Raw genomic sequence first — 24,021 nt, 5'->3', positions numbered from 1 at the left:
AGCTCAAACTTTAGTTTGGACACACTTCTCTTTTTTTGGGGCAGTGTTTACTCAACAGAAACTATTGATATACTTCAAATACCACATTAGCAGCACAACACATCCCTTATGACTAATTGGTATGAATTTGTAAAGTCCCAAAACAATGTCAGGCTGAATTAGTGAAGTGAAGGTACTTTTAATCTATTATTATGTAATGTCAGCAGTATATTATTTAATGAATTAGTGTAAATAAACCAGGCACGAAGATTCATTCAAAACAAAAAAATCCACATGGCACAACAAACTTGTTTGCTTTTTTCTTTATTTTTTTTGTAGGGGTTTTTTTTTTTTTATGTTTAAGATTTTTCCCTTTTTTCTTGCTATCCCTGCCTTTGGCACTACATACTTAGGGTGACATGTTAGATTGTTTTTAAAACAAACGTCTATTCAAAGCCTTCATCTTGTAGCAAGCAAAGTATGAATACAGCTAATAAAAATAAAGGTTTACATTTTTTCTCCTTACTTTACACATAAAATAAAAACACTTTTTTTAGACCCCCCTCAAAAATGGGGGTATTAAAATATTTGACATTTGTATCACAAATCAATGTAATGAGACAAAAAAAAACATAAAAACTGTACAAAAATGATAAAATTCATTTTAAAAATACCTGCGATCAAATGATGCAAAGAGTACAATTTTTTTCTGCTGTGTTATGTTACTGACCGTTAAACTAATTAAAAGGAGATATAAGTTTATTTCTTCTGTTGGATGAAGTTTAGATTTACTTGATGTCGGATTTGATGGGGGACCAGAGGGTAGTTTGGATTTGGATTGACCACAGAACCTGATGAGAGAGAATCAAAACAACTTGGTATTAGTGAAGAACAAGTTTTTTGTTTTTTGTTTTTTTTTTTAAACAGTGAAAAAGTCTGACCTTGGGGCATGATGGGTTTGTTGGACTGGTAGCCTCCGTTTCCCTGTTGGATGAAATTCTGGGGCAGATGGTAGGGCCAGGATGGAGACAGAGAGTACTGAGGGGCTTTACTGTGCTCCCACACCCGAGAGCCTGTGCTCACACCCACAAACTGGGCTGGATGGCCAGACTCTGTACAGACAAGACAAAAGACACACTCAGTGACTCACACACAAGACAAAAGTCACACTCAGTGACTCACACACAAGACAAAAGTCAGTACAATCACCAATAATAAACAGTTGTGTTCTTCTTCATTGAGCGGTTACAAACTACATGTCAACTAATTTTTCTTTGCTAAGAAGGTTGTTTTGGGCCACATCAGTCCATTTGCCTGTGAGCATCATAACTCAATGTTTTTTCTTTCCCTAGTTGTATCCACACTGTCATAAATAAATAAAGTTGTCTAAGTGAAGAGACAGAGAGAAAGAAAGCCAGTCTGTAGCCTCAATACTGGAACAAACATGACAAAATAATTTCATTCAGTCCACATGAATGATTGGTCACTAACCCACCTACAGAAACGGCAGAGAAACCGCAGCAGAAGTGTTCAACCGCACTCAGGACAACTAATTTCATTGCTTTGGGGTGGAGCTTTGATGAGAGACAACCGTTTAAAATGGTACATTTAAAATTAATTTTAATGAGCAACTTAACATCTCATTAATAGACACAAATGTCCCTTACATATTATGGGAACTCAAATGAGTTCATGCAGTGCTGATTTAGGCCATCAGCTCCACAGAATTGTGTGTGACTCACTGTCTTGGTACAGCAATGTTTTGTTTTCGTGTCTGTGGCAACATTACAGTGCTGCACAGAGAGAGTGACACCTTTCACATTATAACTGATACAACTGAGCAGGCGGGGCAGAAGCAGCAGTTCAGTCATATTTTAATAGCAGTAATGACTTTGACGTCTCCTGAACATGATTGTCTGACATAGAAAATGTCTGCGCCATCAAGCTCTCACCCAGGCCAGCTCGAGTCTGACTGAACGTATACATGCAGTTGAACTTCAGCTACCAATCCCATTATCTGGGTGTTTAAGCCCGACTTTAAACAAAAGTACTTTTCAGTTTCAGCGGGACTAACGCAATTATTATTCGCCATAATGCCAGTTTGTCCTATGTCTCTGTTGAAATACAGTGGACTGAGACCAGAATCATTTGATCGTATAGCAAAGTGACAGTGAAAAGTGGAAGTTACTCTTTAAAGATATAAGCGACAGACAGAATCCCACAGAGATAGTGCCACCAAAGTTCACCCAGTGACTACCTGACTTGACTACAGTGCCATTGCCCATGAGTGCTCCCGGTTGTGCCATGTGGTTGTGCCAGTGTCCTTCTCGTCCTGGCCCACCGATACCCAGCTGTCTCCCCGCCGGCTGGGCGAAGATGATGCTGGGGTCGTTCAGGTTCATGGGACTGGGGTTGACCCCTGAACCTGTGGGACTCCCCTTCCCAGACATGGAGCGCAGGGCGAATTTGAGGCCGGGCGGGGAGGGGGCACTGGGAGAGGACGTGGTGAGGACAGGTCCGTGGATGGGCCAGGAGGTGGAAGGGATGTGGACCGAGTGATGAGGCTGCCCTTGGGACTGATGTGACTGGTGCTGGTGGGAGGGCAGGAGCCCCAGTGCGCTGAGTGCACCCGGATGGAACTGGCCTGGAAGGGTGGTAGGCAAGCTAAAGAGGGACAGAGGGACCTGGGGGTGGGTGGGCTGTTTCAGGGGACCAGCAGAACTGGACTTGATGTGGGAGGGCTGAGGGGAGCTGGAAGATTGGGAGGAACTCTGAGGGAGAGAGGAGGGCTGTGGGGAGTAGGGTGGAGTCTGCCGAGTGTCCGACTATCAAGAGAAAGAAAGAGTACTCTATTAGATCCAATCATGTGTTCTCTTCTTCATTCAAGTGGACAATGATATTTTGTAACTGTGTGTCTAGTTTATAACAGTTTTTACTTACATACATTGGGTTTTTACTTCCCTTTTATTTCAAATTAGTCATGAAACAAATGAAAAACACAAGGAAAAACACGGGGATTGAATCTCTAGGTACCTCATGATCCAATTCGATTGCGATTCAGAGGCCTGACATTCGGTTTTAAACGACTCTAATAAATAAGATTTATTAATAAGATTATTGATTCATAATTCCCTATTCACTTCCTCTGAATTAGGATGAAGGCAGACGGTTTAAAGAACAGATATTTCTATAATGTAATATATTTTAAAAAATTAATTAGAAAAATACACCAGTGTGTAGTGTACTCACACACTCAGAAGGCTGCCTGGTTCTTCCAGGACAGTCTGCAGCTGCCTGAGGAATGGGGATAGACTGGGAGCTGACCACAGCTTGAACCATGTGAGGAGCTGGGGAAAAACACATTTACACAAGCCACTTAATATTAGCACTACTGCTGAAAGTATTAGGCAATTTATATTACATGCCATGGTGGTTTAAACATGAATTAATATATCAAAATATGCTTCTGTGAGAGAGGTATGTGTGAATACCTGGGACTCCGGTGACCCTCTGTTTGAGGTGACGGTACTCCGGACAGTCCCTCCGTACATGACCCATGTCGCCACACTGGAAACACCGCCTGTCCTTCGGTTCTCTTTCGTCCTCTTTTACATCATCGTCTTTATCGTTTTCTTTCTTCTTCATCCTGCCAAAGACCATTTAATAAAAATAAAAAAATAAAAACTTCAGGTTGTAATGTAATGGGATGAATAGCTCCAAACAGCTCTAATGACACATTCAGTGGTACTTCCTCATCAAATAAGCCTGTTTTCCCCAAACGCATAGAAAGTTGCACTGTCAATTGTTAAGTGAAAGTTTTGTTATGTTCCTAAATTAATGGGAGGTCTGAGGGTGGTGTCCGTGCTTTTGGTAGATACATTGATCCACTGAGAACTGGTATTAACCTCTGTCCAAAACGATCCAATAACTACAGCAGTAAGTTCTTTTTTTTCCCTCTCACACCTGGTTTTATAATAGCTCCACATCTCTCCTGTTAACACTTGTGATCCCCCACCATTCGTATGTCATTTCTGTCCATTATGTAATTTTTTTGGCAAAACAACCACACAGCTGTGCTTGATTTCAGTGTATTTGTGTACAGATGTGAGTAAGAATATAGAGACACAGGCAGGAAAGAGCCGAGTGAATCAATACATTACAAACAGATGGAATAAAACTTCAGTCATTTGAAATGTGGAAGAAATGTGGCAATCCTTGTAAATAATCCAGTGGTGACTAAAAATGACATGCCCTCAGAAGTGCTCATACAACATTTCTTACATGCCTCTGTTGCTACAGCACACTATTTTACCTACCTCATTAAGGTAGGTAAAAGTAGATTTCTCATTAATGTGATTGATGTGCACAATCTGTTTCCATACATTTTACATTAACTTTATTACATTACTTTTAAATTAAGTTTAAATGATTTTACATATTCATCACTCCGTATTTCTTTCCTAAGTAAGTCTGTCTTTTAGATTCTACTGTGAGAAGAAAAGTTTTCCAACGGACACAAATCGACTACCTGCGTCTCTTTGGACAGTCCTTCATGTAATGTCCAATCTTCCCGCAGATCCTGCAGCACCTGTCGTTGGGCGCCAACTCGCCATCCGTCAAGACTTTTGAGTCAAAGAAATAGTCCTGCGGCACAACACAAGAGAGACAACAGACACTTTTGTCAAAAAAAAAAACCCAATCTTTTCCTCAGGACAAGGTGCAGACAGACAGACACTGGAACATTTTTTGTGTGCAATGAATGACGTACCACTTCAGTGCCAGGGACAGGGTAGAAAGGGGTTCCAAACAATTTCCTGCCATTTATAAAAGCCTTCATGATGAAATTGGTCACTACAGGAGGAAAAAGAAGCAGTGCAAGGGAAATGGCTTTTAGATTAAATTCAACAGTAAGGAAAAGTATTTGAATCATGAACTTACACTTCAATCAAATGTAACACTTTTTCAATTCAAACAGCCTAATTGAACCATGGGAATTAACTTCTGGTGTGTACTGCATTATATAAACAGGTTAATACGTGGAACAAATACAGTTGCTGACAATTCTGTATTACTCCATTTTTAGTTCAGTCATTAACAGCAGCAAATGGAGGCTTCACATGCAGCTCCTGCGATTGCATGAAAAGCCAGAGTTGTTTTTAACCGAGGCGCTTGGGGATCACACTCCTGTCGTGTCGGATGTCATGAAGCAACCAAAACCTGCTGAGATGACCGGCCTCACTGAATTAATTATCACATTAAACTAAGAAAAACAAACACGGTGGATTATCAGGACTACATTTCTCTCACAGAAGCTTCGCTGCTTGATTAGTGCGTGGGGAAAAAAAATCTGTGTACATTCTCTTCACCAGAGAGCTTTTTGTGGATGATAAAGTTTCAAAGCTTATTGAGAGAAGACAAAGACCAGTTTGACCTACTTCTTTGGTTTGAGTATCAAAAGACACTTAAAACACTTGCTGCATTCCAAAACCTTAAGATGCTTTCATCACAATGTGTTGCAACAGACGTGTGTCACAATCACATCACTCTAACTTGTGTCTGACGTTTGCCTCAAATGAAAATACCGCATTGGTCAAAAGTCTCTAAAGCCCCTATCAGCAATGTCGTCTTTTGGCTTAAATCCTGGACCATGGCTGCCATTAGTATTCCCCTCCTTGTTTATTCAGACAAACAGCCTAACCTCATGAAAGATGAGGACTGCCTCTTTGTGTAGCTCTGGCTCCTGATTAGATTAAGTGTTGTGAGACACTGGAAATGGTTTTTCTTACATTTTCTGTCAGCACAGGGACTGGACCCATGTCACTAAACAAATACTGAATACAGAACTTTAGAGCTATTCAATACAGATTCTATGGTGTGTTGTACGTGTATGTGAATGTTTTCAGTTACAAGCAAAATCACTTACTTTTGCGAGAAACTCCAGCACCAAGATTATGATTTAAATCAAAAGGATCTGAGGAGAAGAACAGATGAATGAGCAGGGAAGAAAACCCTGATGTCAAGGAGCAACAATAAGCACATCCAAGTCAGCACACCTTCAATAGCAATGCATTTGCTGGTCCACTGCTTCTCAAAGGTGGTAAGGCGTTTCATTTGGCGGATGCTGATGACGTGCTCTTTGAAGTCAAACTCTTCGGTATAAAAACGCAGGAGGCCCAACCAGAGTTCCCCAACGGACTCCGTGTTTTGTGGCAACTCTGTGAGACGCCGCCGCTGTGTGAACACAACACACGCTTGTTACAAACATGAATTCTGCAAGTGAAAACTACAGTATTTTCAACCAGCCGCAGGTCTAAATTTAGATAATGTTGAATAACAATACTGCTACAAGTTCAAGCTGATGTGTGTAAACCTGAGTTATTGTAAAATCCTCTTTGATAAGCTCACCAGATCCTGAAGATCATCAAAAAAGAAAGCATTCCAGCCATCAACCATCCGCTGTGGAACAGTGTTCCCATCAAAGATCTGAAAAAAGAAAGATATTTTATCGTTTTATTGAAAGCAGACACTGGTCATTTCTTATAAATGGTGATGGATCAGAGGCTCCTACCTCCTGTAGGACAGGGATGACTGGTGGTTGCCTCTGCTGCAGGAAGTAAAGCACCATCAGGATGTAGGCATAAGATGACAAGCTTCCTCTGGATGCATCCCCAATGTCGCAGCGCTTGGGGGCACAGAAGTAGGCTAGTTAGGGTTCGGCTTAGAGAATAACGTGCTTGTGGCTTTCAAGCCCCACCTTTGTCAGCATTACAGGTGCAGGTGAAGTTTCTATTGGTCCTCTAGTCATTCATTTTCTACCACCCACCTTTTAATTACAGAAGTCTTTATAGTTCTTTATTAGCGCTGTGCACATTTGGACTTTTGAGTAGAGGAAGTGGGTGGATTGAAGTCTTGTTTCAGGGTCCAAAAAGAAAAGCCTGTCATTTCTGGCAGCACCATTAATGGAATACTAAGTGTCTAAACTTTAGACAGGTGACACAAAACAGCATTAACAACTCTGCTTTAGACACGACCGCAAATGCTCTGTCACCTGTGAGTCACACTGTCACTGAAATGAAGAGGAAATGGTTTGAAATGACAATGTTTTTCAAATTAACTTCTCGCCACAGGCAAGCGATTGATCTGTAAAGCGATTGGTCTGTAAAGGGGACCTGTCAATCACGGACATGGATGAAAAAATGTTGCACCAACTGTCAATTCCAGTGCCTACATGAGTGTGTGTATGACGTGTCATGAGTTACAAATCTAAACCAGTCATGTGGACAAAGTAGTCTAAAAATACTGTAGTTTGTAGACAGATGACAGCTCACTCTACATTTGATAGATACAGTACATTTGCTTTTTCAATTTCCAATTTAATTGCAAAGTAACATATAATGTAAATATGTTGATTGTATTATGGTGCTTTTAATAACAGAAAACCAATTCCATGTGTCTCATACAACAGCTCTTGACCACTTCAAGACCACTTGGGTACAATTTTGTTTTGTACCCCAATACACATTAGTGAATACACCACTTCTCCTAAATTCCTCATAAACACCACTTAAGACCAAATATGTTCATACAAATGGCTCATGCATGAGTCTTAAATGTTTTTCTTTTAAATAAATTATGTTTATGACTTTAAATGACTGTTAAATTGTGGTTTAAACTGTTGCACAACTTATTGTCATTCAAGTCTAACGGCAACATGGCAACACAGAAATGGGCCTGGATCTAATGTTATTTATTTATTTATTTATTAATCAGAGTGAGAAGACGTTTTGGAGGAAACAGGTGACACCAAAATGGAAAAGCTGTTGTGATTAAGGTGTAAAGTGAAATTAAAATGCAGAGGCGGGACTCTGTGAAACTGAGCGCAAGTTTGAATCATATTTCACAAAATTATCAATTTGGATATTTATAAAATAATGTTTCTGAAGCCACAAATGGGTCCAAAGCAAACAATCAAGTATATTGATAGATATAGATATATAGCAAGTATCAGTTCAACACACCTTTGCGAAGACCTTCATTGTGTATCCAAGGAACTGCACACGTGGATCTAGGGCTGCATACGTGGCCAGCATTTTGGTGTTGTGCTGGGCCTGCAAACATGATTCAGCACTTTCGTCATATGAGGGCATGTCTAAGTAGATGTGTATTGTACCAGCATGAGACCCTTGTTCACTCACCAGTGTGTTATAAAGACTAATGTCTCCCTCCAAACCACTCTGTCTGTGTTCAAACTTCACAATAGGCACTTTAGCTGTTGTAATAGGCAAGATGTTCCTCAAACCTGCCATGTTGGGAGAAATAAGAAACCCAAACTTGTCAGATCCTGTCTTTGACTTTGACATGACATTCTTTGTTTGAGACGATTAGCAAAAATGTTAACACACCTGTATGCTTCTTTAGCACTTTTGCAAGGCCTTCAATGATCTCTTTGCAGTTCAGCTTCTGTTCAGATAGATTTAAATTTGTAACAATGGCAGAACAGAGTGATCACATCTCTGATCTTTTTGTGTTAAAATCCAGTGTTTCTCTGTGTTTAGTCATCTACCTCTGCAGTCTCATGACCCTCCAGAGTCATGCAGATATCAAGGTCACTGTCGCGGAAGCCAAATCCATTTTTGGAGGACCCAAACAGGCAGAGTTGAGCTTTATCTGCAATTTCAGATACAGGAAGTGAATCTAATTACTTCACCCCACAGAGCAGAAGTGAAGTGTTGTTTTTAGTGCCTCTGTGTGTCTGTCTGTCCGTTTGTGTTTCCGCACTTGCCAATATGACAGAACAGAGGCCGACAGAGGCTTGTTGTGTGAATGGGGTGAAGTCTGCCATCTCTGATTGCCTTGTTTCTATTTGCTTCAGATCACTTCTGCTTTTCTTTTCACTCATGTTGATAAGCTATACACTAATTGTGTTACAGGGGAATGAATGATGTCTATTTAACTGCTGACAAAACTTAAGGAGCATTAAAAAGGCAAACAAAAAGTTTTGCCACTAAAATAAGAAATGTTATTGCAGATAGAAAAAGCCCTCTTTGCCTCTTAAGTAGAGAAAAAATTAAAGGTTCTAGCAAATATGTTGTGTGTAGTAATTGGTGCTTAGTGCTCACCATTGTACTCCTTTCTTATAAACCTCTCCAGGCCTACAAGGATCTGCTCCCTCTTCTGCTGCTCAACAGGTGACGGTGACAATTCATCTAAGAGCAAACATTCAGTTAGACAGAGCCACCACAAGGAATCCAAGTAAAATGAAGGTGTTTTTTTTCATTTTAAGTTCAGAAATGTGAGAGTTTTTTTTTTTTGGCTTTTCTTGCACTCAGTAATAGTGAATTAAAAACAGCAGTTAACTGTTTGCAACTTTCTTTAAATCTCTCTCTGGTTGAATGTCCCGTTGCATTTTGTACTGAACATTGGTCATGTATGTTTAAATCACTGCACTGTTAACTACGTACAGTAACACAGTTTGCAGAGGCCATCGAGGATTTCTCTGAAGCGGTCGTTCATGGGTGGCAAAGGCTTCAGCTCAATCTTCTTAAAGTCTTCAGGACACTCGTCCTTTAGGTGACCATCGCGCTTGCAGATGCTGCAAACAACAGTTGGAGGCTAGAAGAGGAAATAAATCTTGGTATTAAATTAACAATTTGACATGGAAACCTTAATTGGATGCATTAAAAGAAAATCCAAAATAGTGCAACCACTGGCAACCCTGTGACAAAACACTTCTGTGTTTTGAACTTGTTTGACAACTAGAACATTAGGTCTCTCTATCAACAACTGAAGCCAATGTGTCATGTCAAAATGGGGTTCATGTATAATCATGTGACCCTCCCAAAATTTAAATGCCTCACCTACATGATATGAACCCATCAGTGCTGCTGAAGGGTGAGATGATGCTTCTTCTAAACTGCAGCTACAGAAGTGGAAAGGCTTGAGATTGACTTTTGTTTTTCACATTAGCTCAATCATTAACAGAGAGTATGCAATGTAAAATAGTATTCAATACACAATATTAACCCTGACTCTACATTGAGGATGAGCGATAGTCAATATATTTACCTTCCCACCAGTGAAAATCATTTTGTCAAACACATAGTGCAGATCCTCCTCTGCAACGTTCCCATCCTTCTCTGTTACATAAGTTTCCTCTTCATCCTCTTCGTCCCCCTCCTTGTCACTGTCCAGCAGTCCATTGGGGGAGAGGTCAGGTTTGTTCCTGTCACCGAGAACCATATCCATGAGGCTCACATCTAAAGTCCTCCCATCCTTCTTTATGGGCGAATCTGAACCATCTCCATCATCACTGTCAGGCTCGTCGTCCTCCTTGAACCCCTGCTGTGCCCTCTGACTTTTTTTGCCTTTCCCATCGCCTTCTTCCGTGTCGACAAACGCAGCCTCCTTCTTTGCGGCCCATTCCAGTTTTGCACTTTGCTTGCCTGCCTTCTTGCTTCTCAGATGGCGCCCAGAGATTCTTTTTTGGGGGCATGCAAAGTATTTGTAAGCTGTGCGAAAGCGCTCCTGGATGTATTCAAACACCATTTGGCTGTTCAAGCTGCGTGCGACATTCCTTTTCAAAGCAAAAGGATCTAAAAAAAAACAAAGAAAAAAGTGAATTCACTTTTTCTTCCCTTGAGAGGAAAAAATATGACAATATATTTTGAGAGAGGTCTCTAACCTTCAATAGCAAGCCTACGACGAGGCCAGTTCTTCACTTCCCTAGAGAGGAGTGTCTTTAAGCGGATGCTGATGATATATTCTTCAAGAGCAAACTCCAGTGTGTAGAAACGCAACATCTCCAACCACAACTGCCCCACTGTCACATCTTTGCCCAGATTCAATGTTAAGCGGGTCTTCATGAGAAAGTAATATTCAGTTAAAAGCAAGAATAATCAACCCAGCTCTTTATAAAATTATGTGAAACCTGAATTTGAGACAATCTAACCTATCATACTGATATGAACAGGTGCTGGAATATGACTCACAATGCCCTCTGTGCAATGATTATCATCAGGTTTATTCTGCTCAGGTTTGGATCTGCTTTCCCCTCTGGTCTCACTTCGGTTTTCCCCTCGTCCCTCTGTGGAACTTGGGGGTCTGTGCTCCCAGCGCACAAATATGTCCAAGGAAATTCCAGTTAGATGATACTCATCCACACGCTTCACATCAAAGCCACCAATCTAAGAGAGGAGAAGCGAGTCAAAGAAAGCAAATAAATCTACGTCTTCTTCTCTCTGCTATGCAATCAGAAAAGCCTGTCATAGACATGTAGAATTAAATAATCATCAAAGTATGAGGCAGTGTTAAGGGTTTAGTCTGCTGGTGTAGCTCGCAGCAAAAAAAAAAAAGATTGATGGGAGGGTGTGTTGCTGTTAGCCTCTGTATGAAAAACACCTAACTGTCATCAGGTTAAGAGCTGCAAGGTGAGGAAAAACCACTGCAGCTCTTCTCCAATACATGTGTCATGTGACGATACACTCACATGACATTTCGTGACATTATAGACTGATAATTGCCCATCAAAGTGTTCCATCAAACAGTTAAGTGGTTTATGGAATGATACGACTGCACACACCCTCTGTGTACTCCAAATAGGGATAATGCTTTTAAAACGGGACGGAAGTCAATTAAAAAATTTTTTATCTGGAAATGTGGAATTTATACCCCAAACCAAGGTGGAAATATCTCACCTACACCTACACAAAAACAGTTTCTAAACTTCTGTTGGCAGAAAAGACAAATGGAATCCAAATTAAATGGGTGGTTTTGTATCGTAAATCTATAAATTCTACATCTTGAATAAATTATTAGAGCAGTGTCAAATCAGTTACCCTTAAAATGAAATGTATGACACTTAACACTTAGGAAATGAACGCAGTCACGTCCAAAACAGACAGTGACAAAAGGGAAAAAAGGAGGAGGGGCAGGCAATCTAATAATTTACACCAGTCTGTGACACTTTACTTTTATTTTATGAAAACTGTTATGAATTGTCTAACATTTTATCATGAGGGTAACCCTCTTTTATAAAGATGACTTTCATTTTAAAAGAACTGGATAATGCACCACAAATAATGAGGTAGGATGGTGATGAATATGAGTAATGTTAGGATTTCCAAGTATTTTATCAACATAATATTATTAAGAATTATTCATTTAAGGCAAAGAATTATGAGATATGAGTAAACCTTGATGCTTCTTTTCTCCTTTGTGTTTTTGCCTGTGGACAACTTGTTCTCACAGCCTCACGACTAACACTAAAAGTAATAGGTGTAACCTTAAAAAAAGTGAACAGTTGATATTATAAAACAAGTCTTGGTTTGTCATGTGTAGAGAAAATGCATAACAAAAAGGGGTTGAACCAAAACGCCCCTGGTTTGAATCAAGGTCAGAACTTGCTTTTTATGTCATCTGCATCTTTTCCCTCCGCCTCTTTCATGTTATCATTATACTGTCAGGAAAGACAGAAATATCACTCTCAGCTACACTTTCAAAGAAACAGGCCCAAACAATGTGACACTTCACCTACCCAACGGCCGAAGTAGACGGGGAGGATGGGCTCCTTCCTCTGCTGCAGGAAGAAGATAACCATGAGGGCCAAGGAGTATGAGGGGATGCCACCCTCAGCCTGGCAGTCAATGTGACACAGCTGTGGAGAAAAAAGTACATTTAGTTTGTTTGCTTAAAAATAAATACAATCAGAGGCAAAACTGGTATAAAACAAACATGGTTCATAAAACTGTGAGCACAATTGGACAGGCCCCAGTTTTTGTAAAAAAAAAAAAAGAAGAAAACAATGGTAGTATTTGCTGAAATCAGCTAAAGGCAGTCAGTTGTGCTTACCCTTGCCCAGTAGCGAAACGCCAGCACCAGAGGGACTAATCTGGGCTCCAGTCTAGCCAGGGCTGACAGGTGATTGGTGGTGAGACAAGCAACATCATTACCTGCACTCACTTTACACATGAGGCCCCTGTGCAGAAATACAGCAATGAATCAGAAGATAACAGAATAGTTTGAACAGTGTCTAAAAAGTTTTAAAAGGGACCACAATCAGAATTTTTTTATTGATAAATAATTCTACAATAACTAAATAGCTGCTCTAAACTTTTAAAAGTTAGGGCGTGTATGACAAATAATTTATTAAAACATCACACCAATGCATTTGAACCAACACTCACCTGCCAACATCTCGACAAAACACAGCAGGAACTTTGGCGTGAAAATCGGACTCAACATCAGAGAATTCGGCTAAAGATGAGATGAAAAAAATAAGGGGACTAAAATTGAAAACCAGAATTTCACTGCACATCAACAGAGAGTGACAGAGACATTACAAATCCAAACGTCAATCAATCATCTGGTGATTGAATGAGCACAGATCATACATTTCCAAGCAATGTGCATCTTAAAAGTTGTCCCGTTGAGTCTAGTTTGAAAATGCCATCAGACACATGAACAGACAAAGAAAAGCAAAAGAGCTTCAAGGGTCCGTTATGTCTGCATTGGGGCACATTTTTAAATGCACTTACAGCTGTTTTTGAGAATTTCCAGCACTTGAATTAAGACCTCGGGTTGTGTCATCTGAATAGATAAAAGCAATGAGATAAAATGAGCTAATCAAGCATAGAACACAACCTGTACGTGCTGTGTGTGTAAATACATTCAATATTTAGTAAAGCCACTAACTCTGACTTACTGAGGAAGGGTGGGTGACATCGATGTTGATATCACTTGTCTTGAAGGCAAATTGGGTGAGACATGAGCCATACATCCTAAGAGCACAACCTGGAAAACAAAACAAAAAAACATTTCAGAAATGTGTGCTGTATATGCATTTTTCTCAAACATCCGACTGCACTTTACAGAAGAAAACTAAACACTGTGGATAAGCAAGGTCATTTTCCAGAACATTTAAAATAAGACAACAAGACATTTCGTTATTGAAGAAAACATGGACATGCACACAACCTGAGAGTTGCTTCTTAATGATCTCCTCCATCTTGGCGACCACGGCCTTCCGATCTTTAAAGTCCTCCTCTGAGATCCCGTGTTGTCGGGCTGTTTCTACAATGGCTGCGTCCACGGCCCTGAGCTGAGAGGCGGACGGGGGAGGCAGTGCACGCAGCTCATTCTCCTCCTGTTTTTCCTGTGTACAAGTGGAATATGTAAAATATGGAATATAGAAGTGGAATATTTGAGATGACAACACAGTGTTTAAAATCCACGTACCATTATATTCTTCTTGTGTCTTTTCTCCTTGATGTGTTTATGTGCTCCTTGAATGTTCTCAATGTGCACAGAACAGAGCTTGCATAAGTACTGATAGTTTGGATACTCGGGGGACTGCTGTGAAAATAGGGGAAAAGGCAAAAGCAATCAGTTGATGTACTGTGGGCTCTCTCTTTTTTTTTGTATTTTGTCCTAGATCCAAGTCACATCCATTAAGCCCACCTGCTCATGAACGATAGAGATAAAAGAAACAAATCTATTGTATAGAGAGTAATGATGACTGCCTGGGACATAGAGTGCCAGGGAAATAACAGACAGGCTGGGATTAAAATAATGTATCATAATATCTGTTTAAAATTTTACCTAACTGCAAAGATAATGACTTTAATATGAGATAAACCTGAAACAGAAGAAAATACATTTCATCACTTTTATTGACCAACACTGTTGAAGGAGTTTTTCCTCACTCGATGTAAGGGTCTAAAGATAGAGGGTGTCACTTGCTGTAAAGACTGTAAAGCCTTTTGAGCCAAACTGTGTTTGTGATGTTGGGCTATATATAAAAAAAGTGACTTGACTTGACTATTAGGGTCCGTGTACCATTCGTTCTTTTGAATTTCAAAACATATCAAAATCAAAATAGGCAGCGAGACTGTTTTTTGATTGTTGTATATTTGAAATGAACCTTGAATTAAATATTGGAAATCTGTTTTTTTGTTTGCCACTAAAACAGAATAATGAAATAACAAACTGTTTTCCCTTTTTAATGTTTTTCTTAATTGAAATTCAAAAGAACGAATGGTACACGGACCTAGTTTATTACTACTACCTTCAGCAGTCGATGGATGTAATCTCTGTAGAGACGCTCCTCTGCTTGTCGGAGGCCCAGTTGCTGCTCTGTGAGTGGTCCTCCCCCTACAGTGGGTCTCACTTCTGGGCCCTCTTCAAGAAACTGATGCATCAGGGCTGCAGCTATCAACCCTACAACAGAAAAAAAAGGCAGTGTAGCAGAGATATATTTGGTGACGACAACAAAAACAAAGCATGTCAGGAAACACATGGCGTAAACCTACCATGGGACTTTTCCTTTGCAGGGGTTGCTATGGAGCTCTTGACGTGCTCTGCGACGCCCTTCTCAAGTGTACCGAGCAAGACAGGAGAGGTGGTCTCTCTGTGTGCTGAGGGGCTGCTGTCTGCAGACAGAGCAGCCCTTGGGCTGGGAGCTGGCGCCGTCAGCTGCTGTTGTGAGTTCACCACTTTACCTTTGCCTCTCTCACCAGAACTTGTTCTTCCAGTCAGTCTCGTCAGCCTTGAGGAACGTCCTCTCCTCTTTTCCTGGGGATTGTCTGTGGAAGTCTTGCCTTGCCCACGGGTCCCTTGGCTGCCTATATTATGGTCATCTCTTGCAATGGGGTTTTCTTTGCTCCGGGGTGCAGGTTTGTTGCCCTCTCTCTGCACAGGTGGGTCTTTCTTTGACTTCTCGTTGGACGGCGCTTTAGCTCCTCTCGGCTGAGACAGTTTGACAGATTTTACTGCACTTTTGGACACATCCATTCCTCCTGTACAGCTGCTGTTATCCCTGGTGGAGTCAACACCACACTGAGGACCACAAGGCAGGCAGGGCACCGGAAATCTGATTAAAAGAAATCGTAACTATCAGTTTAAGGAGCAAGAGTGCACTAGAAAAGTCTTGTCCAATTCAGGATTTACCAATTCAGGTGAAGATAACAAAGCTTAGATAAACATTTTACAACAAAAAAGCAAAAAAATTTAACCCAGTAGCAAAAAGTCATAGAGTTGCAAAATTCTGTGAATTTTCAGAATTGGAAACTTTCCATGGATATTAATGGGAATAAACGGGACAGTTTTCAAAATTGAAGGTTGGGAACTTAAATACAGTTGGTAAATAATATATTGTACCATAATCTTGGCTAAAAAATCAAAAGTGATACAAATACAGTCAACTATGGTATATTTATATACAAATGAATCTGTGTCCATGTTTTATTTTGATTGTATCGTTTTGCATGCATGTCTGCTTATGACAAAACAAAATGTTAATATTTCCATATGACACAGTTTCTTTAAATTATCCAAATTCTCCAGTTAATTCCCATAATTTGCATTGAGAGTTTCTTAATTCACGAACCAATGCTCCCATAGAAAGTTTCTGGAAATTTACCGGGAACTTTCCACTGCTTTGAAAATTCCAGGCATGTATTTTATTAAGGAGGGGCAAAATGGAGACCTTTAGAAAGTTACTGTGGGTAACACGTCATATTTTTCAAAGGTCTGCTCAGAATCATGAAGCAAATATGCACAGTAAATGGAAAGCAGTGTGAAAACTTCAATTTTCCCTTCATCGTCACCCATCAAATAAATCCTTACTTTCAGTTTCCACTGTTGCTGTGGCTCAAATGTAGAGTACTCTGCAACTATGCACACAACTGCAGAGAGTATAAAATCTGCTTCTCATTTAACTGGCACGCACATGCCCACAGTGAGCGCAAATGTTTGTGGGATATATGCATTTGCAGGCAATAGCCTGGAGGCAGATTACTTACTTTTTAAAAGAGATCGTTGTAGTTTTTAAATATCTTACAGTTATTAAAGGTGGCAGATCAAAGCAGCATTTGAGATTGGAGGGTTAAAACCCTTCCACCACAAACAAGGACTTTAAAGATGCTGCAGTAAACAGCTGGAAAAGCTTCACTGCCAAAGAATTTAACAGTACAGTGATGCCAGTGAGTCGAGGGTTATGCTATCAAATATTACATGTTTACGTATCTATCTGTTCCTTTAATTTAATGTATCAGACAGTGCCCCCATTGTGAATAGTCATGTCCTAGGTTATTTCATTTACATGTAAACATTCAGAAATAAAAGCTCAAATGCTTAACTCTTTTCTCATTCATCTATTTTTATCATTGTATCTTTTGATGTCTTTGGTGTAAAATGGAGACAACAAAATTGGCCTCATCGTGAAAGATTTTGAAAGATAGTGCCAAATCACAGCACCCCACAACTACCCCATGCAATAGTTTAATAGGATGTGCTAATATTGACTTCAAATCAAATCAAATTGTATTTGTTTTTGCCAAACCACAACATACTGTACATCTCAAGGCACTTTAAATAGTAAGACTGATACTTTACAGTATTATATAGAGACAATTACAATGTCAATTACACAAGAAGAAGCATACATTGTGGCATAAATCATAACCTAATAATGATGGCAATACTACTACAAACAACAATAGCCTTGCAACTGGATCTAGATCCTGCAGCCCAAGAGTCATGGATACAGACTTATCAGCCTGATGTCACTACTCCACGGCTGATCCAAATTCAGGCCAGAATGGTAGTCTGGTGTTTTGATATATTATTCATATGTAATACGATGCACGTAGTGGATGACCCTCCTGGAAATTGTGGCCAACTCTGGTCAAAATGACTTGAAACCTCGTATATCGTATGTTGTATTGTTTCTACTCATCATCATTACACTAATATTAATCTACCAGACAAAGGAAGGGATGTAAACAGTGTATCCCAACAGTCAACAAATGCGCGAGTACCGTAAACACTTTACCTAAGTAAATGCACTCGGTTACTTTCCACTACTGCGAAACACAAACACGTCGCATGTGAAGAGCACAGTCGTGTTGTTCACTGCCTAGTCAGAGTTATGGCTTTCGTGTTGACATTATGAGATTACTGGCTTACTGTCTGGGGTCAGAGCTGACTGCGGTGCGTGGTCCAGGTGAAGAGGGAAACAGAAACTGTAGGGGGGCAGACTTCGACAACACCGGGACGTACCATTATCCCAGCTTCCGAAGCAGAAACGAAAGCAAAACACATTATCGACTCAACGAAAATCTCACAAGTAAATCCAAGAGGCGGTTCCTATGTTACAGGAAGGATTCCCACTGACATCCGGCGGAGTCTTTGCTCGCTGCTAAGCCGACTTTGTCGCAAGCCGTGTCCGTGAGCTAACCACCGTTAGCCGCTGTGCCCGGTCGTCCGACCGAGCTAGCTAACGGGAAATAAATAACACTGGCACCCAACTGCCGCACAGCAGCAAGTCAACAAAAGCAGGAACAAAACACATCGACCAAGCCAACACACAAGCGCGCGAATCAACTTACTTGAGGGTTGTGAAGCTGATTTTGGATTATTATGTGGCTGAGTCAACGGTCCTGTTCTACATGATGTTTTTCAGATCCAACGGCCCTGGTCAAAACAGCGACCATTGACGCCATGTTAATACAGTACCCCGCTGCATTATGGGAGTGCCAGTGATGATGAAGAGGGGCGTGCTACGTGCTGCGTTCAAATGCCACCCGGAATCTTTGCATTTTCTTTCTTTCTTTCGTACAAAGTAAAAGAAAAAATTATTCCAAAAATAAGAACATGATTTTTCTTTTTCTTTTAAATCAAACCAAGTAAAGGTATGAATAAATGGGTAGAATCAAGCTAACATAGAATCAAATATAAACATGATGATTTAAAATGTTTTGGGTGTAATCCAAAATGAACTTCTCTGTCCTCGGCCACTTGACATCTTAAATCTTTATTTTTATTTTTTATTTCAAATGATTTTCCAGTGTTTTTTCTACGAGCTTTTAGTGACACACACCCTTTAGTTTCTGGGTATTATCCATTACCAACAAAACAGATTTAATACAATACATTTCTAAATCTGGGGATGTTTTTAAAGGGACAAATGCTGACCTATAAACGCCATATGGAGATCTAAAATGTATATTTATATGTATGTAAATATATGCAAAAATGGCTTTTATTTTGTAGCTTAATCACGACCGGAAGCGGATTCCTTTGACGTTGCTCTTCTGCGTGTAACTTCTGCTGCTGCTGCTGTTGCTGCTGCTGCTCAACTGTCTCATCTCAGGAGTTTGCAGAAGTTTACCTGTGCTGTTGCGTTGGCACTTTTCACTGAACATGACGCTTTCCCGGACGCTCACGTTGTTACTGACTTTACTCAGCCTCGTTGAGAGCAAACAGAAAGACTTTTACAATTTCAAAGTAGTCAACAGCAGAGGGAAGTTAGTGTCCCTGGAAAAATACCGGGGCTCGGTAAGTGCGGGTCCGATCAGCAAGGTTTTACTGTTTATACCGGCGATGTTACCTCCTCTCGCTCTCTCTGCATGTCAACCTGATGCATGAATGGATCTTGCATGGGAATGCTTATTCTTTTTGACACTGTGTTTGTAGATGTAACTGTAACAGTAAAGAGCAGACTCTTGCAGCGGCTCAGTTTGACTGTAGGTCTGGTACAGACAGCTCGGGATGTCCCATCATGTAGCCCCGCTGGCCTACGTGGCAAGAGGCCTGCAGAGCCCCTGCAGCAGCTGCAGGAGCTCCTGACTGTTTCATTCACACAACAACAAAGTACGGATCCTTGGACCAAGTTAGATCAATCATTTAAAAAGTGCTGCGTCTTTTATGTGTAAGTAAGGACAAACAATTGTTGTTTTCAAATAGAAATCACAGTTTCAATCACTGCAGTCATCAACTACTGCAATGACTTTAGGCAAATTAGTTACTCATATGTGATGCAAATAGTTCATATAAAAGATACAGTTGTTCAGTAAAAATTATACCTCAAATCCTTTTTCATTTCCCTAATTTTAAGTTATTTGAACAAGATTCCCCATTGTGGGACTAATAAAAGATTCTCTTTTCTTATCTTACTTCATCTTATCTTATGTTGACAATTGAATAATGCTTTCTATTCACACTTGTGTTACTAACGGCTTAATTAAAGGTTATTAATCTTTGGGTTGCCAGGTTGAGGTGATTCAGAAAATCAGAAAGCTGTGCCTGGAGATAAATCAAATAATTAGACCATAGCTGTTCCTTCAGTTTGATTATTATAGTAATCCCGTAGGATTATTCCTTTATTTATTTTGTTAGTCAACAGTTCTATTTACTAATTAATTTGCTTCTTTAGTTGTTCATTAATTTAATTATTTATGATGAGTCTCATGTAGTGATCAATTTAGTAGATCCTGCTCAATCATCTGCCTATTAAATTTTTTGAAGCACAATTGTGAGATATATCTATGTAATAGTATATGCCCAAATTAAGCATTATATGGGAATTATTTACTTTTATTGATTGAGGACATGGTGGACTGTTAGGAAGTACAAACCCAACATTTTAACCAGACAGAGCACACTGAGGCAAAACAACATCATCAGCTGAACATGTCTTAAAAAAACAGCTCTCATCATCAACAGATCATAAAACAAGTATAAAGTTTTAAATGTCAATTACAGGGAATGGATTCTCGTCCAGATGTTTCTGAAGACAGGACAAGCAAAACAGATGTTCTTTACAACCTGGCAACTCAAAAATATGTTCTGATGAATGGATTTCAACTGATCTAGAAAGCATTAGTAAATGATTTATTGCTAAACCTTTATATTCCATATCAGAAAGTGGAATAGGCATTTTTTTTCTTGACTGAAGTAGGCACCAATAAAACATAACTTAAATAGAGGGTAAAGGAGAAAGAAATGATTTGAAATAAAGTGTTTTTTAAACTTATCTTATTATTAACCCCTGGTCCTCAACAATTTGCATTGATGCACAGATTCACATCCATCTCACTTGTAATTGTTTCGCTGAGACACTAGATGTCAGCATTGCATGATAGAGTCCTCAAATGCACTAACTTCAGGAACTCTTCCTAACTCTTCCTTATATTAGTCTGAGCTGAAGCATGAAGCAACAAAATGTAGTAACCCTCAACCACTGTGACTATGCTGTGTGCGAAATGAAAAATGAAGAAAATGAAACAAATAACAAAAAATAATTATACATTTAATAATAATTAGTCACCTTATCTCTCACTCTATCATAATCTAATTTTGCTACACCAGTGTCTGAAGTATACGTGAGGAAGAGGAGGATGATGATGCCACTGTATTTTAAAGTTGGCGGTAATGGTTTTACTTCAAGAGTTTTACTTCCTTTACTCGTTCATTACAAGTACAATTCCTTTGCAATGTAAAAGTAGTCTGAAGTATTTCATCAAAAGAACATATTTGTTGTATGTATGTATTACGTGTACATAAAATATCAAGACAATTTCACTGAAATCTGACATAATTAGAGAATTTACAGCATCACAGGAAACACTGTGACTCCTGTATGGAGGTGGTATTTAGGGATAATGAGCGTCAATTTAGTTTTAAATTTGACAGCCATTGTTTATAATACAGATCAGATGTTGTAATGACAGTGACGCTGGTATCATAATGGAAAATATATGTTTCCATTATTTCACATATTATGTTTATATGTTGGAGAACAAGCAAACAGGTGAGGAGCACAGAGCATGTTCTGGACCTCACAGGTGTGACACATCTATTTATACTAACCTGATATTTTGTCACTCTCATGACTGTTGTGGCTTCAGGTGTCCCTGGTGGTGAATGTAGCCAGTGAATGTGGATTCACCGAGGAACACTACAAGGACCTGCAGCAGCTGCAGCGAGACTTTGGGCCATATCACTTCAACGTGCTGGCATTTCCCTGCAACCAGTTTGGGCAGCAGGAACCTGGCAGCGACAAGGAGATCGACAGCTTTGTGCGCAGAGTCTATGGAGTCTCCTTCCCCCTTTTCAGTAAAATTGCTGTTGTTGGAACAGGAGTGAACAATCTCTACAAATATCTTGTTGGTGAGAGAGATGTGATATTTTTGGTGAACTGGGGTGACCTTGTTCTTAAATGGCACAGAGATTTATTACTCTCACTCATCTTCTTATCCACCACATGAGGGTTGTGGGGGGGGCGCTGGCACTAATCTCAGCTGATATAGGGCAAAAGGCAGGGTATGTACTGAACAGATCTTCAGTCCATCACAGGGCCACATAGAGACAAACAACAGTTCACTCTCACACTGACGGTCAATTAAGAGTGTCCAATTTGCCTAGTCCCCAAATCTACATGTTTTCGGACTGTGGGAGGAAACCGGACAAACTGGAAAAAAACTCCATGCATACTGGGTCATGAACCCAGGTCTTCTTGCTGCAAAGGCAAGAGTGTTAACCACCACTCCAACCGTGTGGCCAGAGATTTATTATATCTTGAAAATTTTGCGTATGACAGTGTAACTAGGTGGATACATCAGATGAACTGATGGGACACACGCAATGTTATTTTCAATCACATGAGAGAATCCTTAGGCAATAGCACTTGAAAATTTATTTGCAAACTGTCCAGAGTGTCCTCTGTCTTTTGCCATATGTCAGCTGACATTAGCTCCAGCTACTCCTGCAACCCCAAGAGGATAAAGTAATTGAAAATAAATTGATTATTTGCTCACAGCTATATTGCTGTAAGCCAGGCCACAGGTTCAGACCTTCAGACAGGCCTGTGCTGGCAGTTCCTCAGTTCTGCTTCAAGATTAAAAGTGAGCTTTCTTTGCACTCAGGCCATCCATAAGAAGTGAAAAAGATGGATGGATGTTTTTATAGGTTGGCAGGCAGATGGAAAACAATGTAATATATATTTGACTCAATATAATTTCAAATATTTTGTGTTGTCCTTATTATGTTCTGCAGAGTCTTCTGGAAAGGAGCCTGACTGGAATTTCTGGAAGTATCTAATTGATGTAAACGGGAACGTGGTGGATGCATGGGGACCAAAAGTGTCTGTAAAAGAAATCCGACCAAAAATAACGGAAATGGTGCGAAAAATAATCCTAAAGAAGAAAGAAGAGCTTTAACTGATTGTTTCAAGAATTTCAATACATTCTAAATTCATTGTCAGATGTACAGTATGTTGCTTATATAATGTGACTCGGATCCAACTTCACTCCCAGTGAAACCCCACATGCTCTCTAAACGCACTGATGAAACACCTCTATGTTTTAAGTTTGATGCTAAGTGTTTTGTTGTGTGTATGACATCTGACACTGTGGTTTTGAGCTCTGTATGTTTCATTTGTGGAATAAACATGTTCTGTAATGAGAGTCATGTGTTTCTGTTGAATTCATGTCACATATTTGTCCCGAAATTACTAGCAATGATGATTGCAAATATGTTTCTGGATGTATAGCACATACAACATATATTGAAGGAAATAATACTATTTGATGTGATATCACACTTTTATTGGCCTCAATTGTACAGTAACAAGTAAACAACAAATATTTTATATGGATACATTTAAAGCTAGACACAGAAATAAATAATGCAATTTTGCTTAATATAATATAATTATATATTGTTATTGCGGAAATAAACATTGAGAAAGTTATATATTGAGAATGCCCTAAGAAACCTTTGACAATAAAATGTGTTGCGGTCGCTGATTCAACCACTGACTCGCATTTCATAAAATAAAATAATTTAATCTGTAGCATGCATCTGTGTCTGTAATTATGCCTTTTTATAACACCATAGTTTCATCCAGTCTCAATTTATATTTTTACTAATTTTCCAAGACCACAAACTAAAGATAGTTGAAAGTAAACCCAAGACACCTCTTAGAGAGTAAACCTACTGACTTCAAGAGCTTTAAAAGACAAAAAGGACAAGGAGTCCAAGCAAAAGACGGTTCAAATCTAATCGAATACAATAAGCTTCATTAGCTGTAGTTGTTGCAGCAGATGTATTTGTTGAAAGTGTTGTTGTTGTAGTGGTTGGTGCAGTTGTTGTAGTGGTTGGTGTAGTTGCTGTAGTGGTTGGGGCAGTAGTTGTAGTTGGTGCAGTTGTTGTAATGGTTGGCGCTGTAGTTGTTGTAGTTGAAGCAGTTGTTGTAGTTGGTACAGT

At 39.7% G+C, this 24,021-nt stretch overlaps 2 protein-coding genes across 4 annotated transcripts; one reads left to right on the top strand and one right to left on the bottom strand.

The window, feature by feature from the left end:
* Window positions 1-299: 299 nt before the first annotated feature.
* On the bottom strand, window positions 300-18,496 carry tut4 (terminal uridylyl transferase 4). 3 transcript variants are annotated; one of them, XM_058638199.1, is made up of 31 exons: window positions 18,363-18,425; window positions 17,941-18,044; window positions 15,285-15,844; window positions 15,041-15,192; window positions 14,212-14,328; window positions 13,951-14,128; window positions 13,679-13,767; window positions 13,512-13,563; window positions 13,161-13,230; window positions 12,826-12,952; window positions 12,512-12,631; window positions 10,968-11,162; window positions 10,661-10,835; window positions 10,045-10,571; window positions 9,441-9,591; window positions 9,099-9,185; window positions 8,543-8,646; window positions 8,382-8,439; window positions 8,175-8,278; window positions 7,998-8,087; window positions 6,548-6,661; window positions 6,385-6,462; window positions 6,033-6,210; window positions 5,903-5,950; window positions 4,748-4,830; window positions 4,508-4,623; window positions 3,471-3,625; window positions 3,229-3,326; window positions 2,237-2,804; window positions 921-1,091; window positions 300-830 (listed from the first exon to the last, which is right to left on the bottom strand). In XM_058638199.1, the coding sequence occupies exons 3-31, from the start codon at window positions 15,763-15,765 to the stop codon at window positions 739-741; spliced, it is 4,578 nt and encodes a 1,525-aa protein (XP_058494182.1). In that variant the 5' UTR covers window positions 15,766-15,844; window positions 17,941-18,044; window positions 18,363-18,425; the 3' UTR covers window positions 300-738. The 3 variants fall into 3 exon arrangements, with proteins under 3 accessions (XP_058494182.1, XP_058494183.1, XP_058494184.1); XM_058638200.1 differs by lacking the exon at window positions 17,941-18,044 and having other exon boundaries at window positions 18,363-18,496; XM_058638201.1 differs by lacking the exon at window positions 300-830 and having other exon boundaries at window positions 925-1,091; window positions 2,664-2,804; window positions 18,363-18,428.
* A 560-nt stretch (window positions 18,497-19,056) lies between these two features.
* gpx7 (glutathione peroxidase 7) lies at window positions 19,057-23,219 on the top strand. The gene is made up of 3 exons (XM_058638202.1): window positions 19,057-19,311; window positions 21,663-21,924; window positions 22,810-23,219. Exons 1-3 carry the CDS (start codon window positions 19,177-19,179, stop codon window positions 22,971-22,973), a joined length of 561 nt encoding a protein of 186 aa, XP_058494185.1. The 5' UTR covers window positions 19,057-19,176; the 3' UTR covers window positions 22,974-23,219.
* Window positions 23,220-24,021: the final 802 nt, after the last annotated feature.

This window comes from Solea solea, chromosome 9, assembly GCF_958295425.1.
Source record: "Solea solea chromosome 9, fSolSol10.1, whole genome shotgun sequence".
NCBI classification, from domain to species: domain Eukaryota; kingdom Metazoa; phylum Chordata; class Actinopteri; order Pleuronectiformes; family Soleidae; genus Solea; species Solea solea.
The sequence above is the reverse complement of the archived record's forward strand: the minus strand, read 5'-3'. Positions and strand labels throughout refer to the sequence as shown.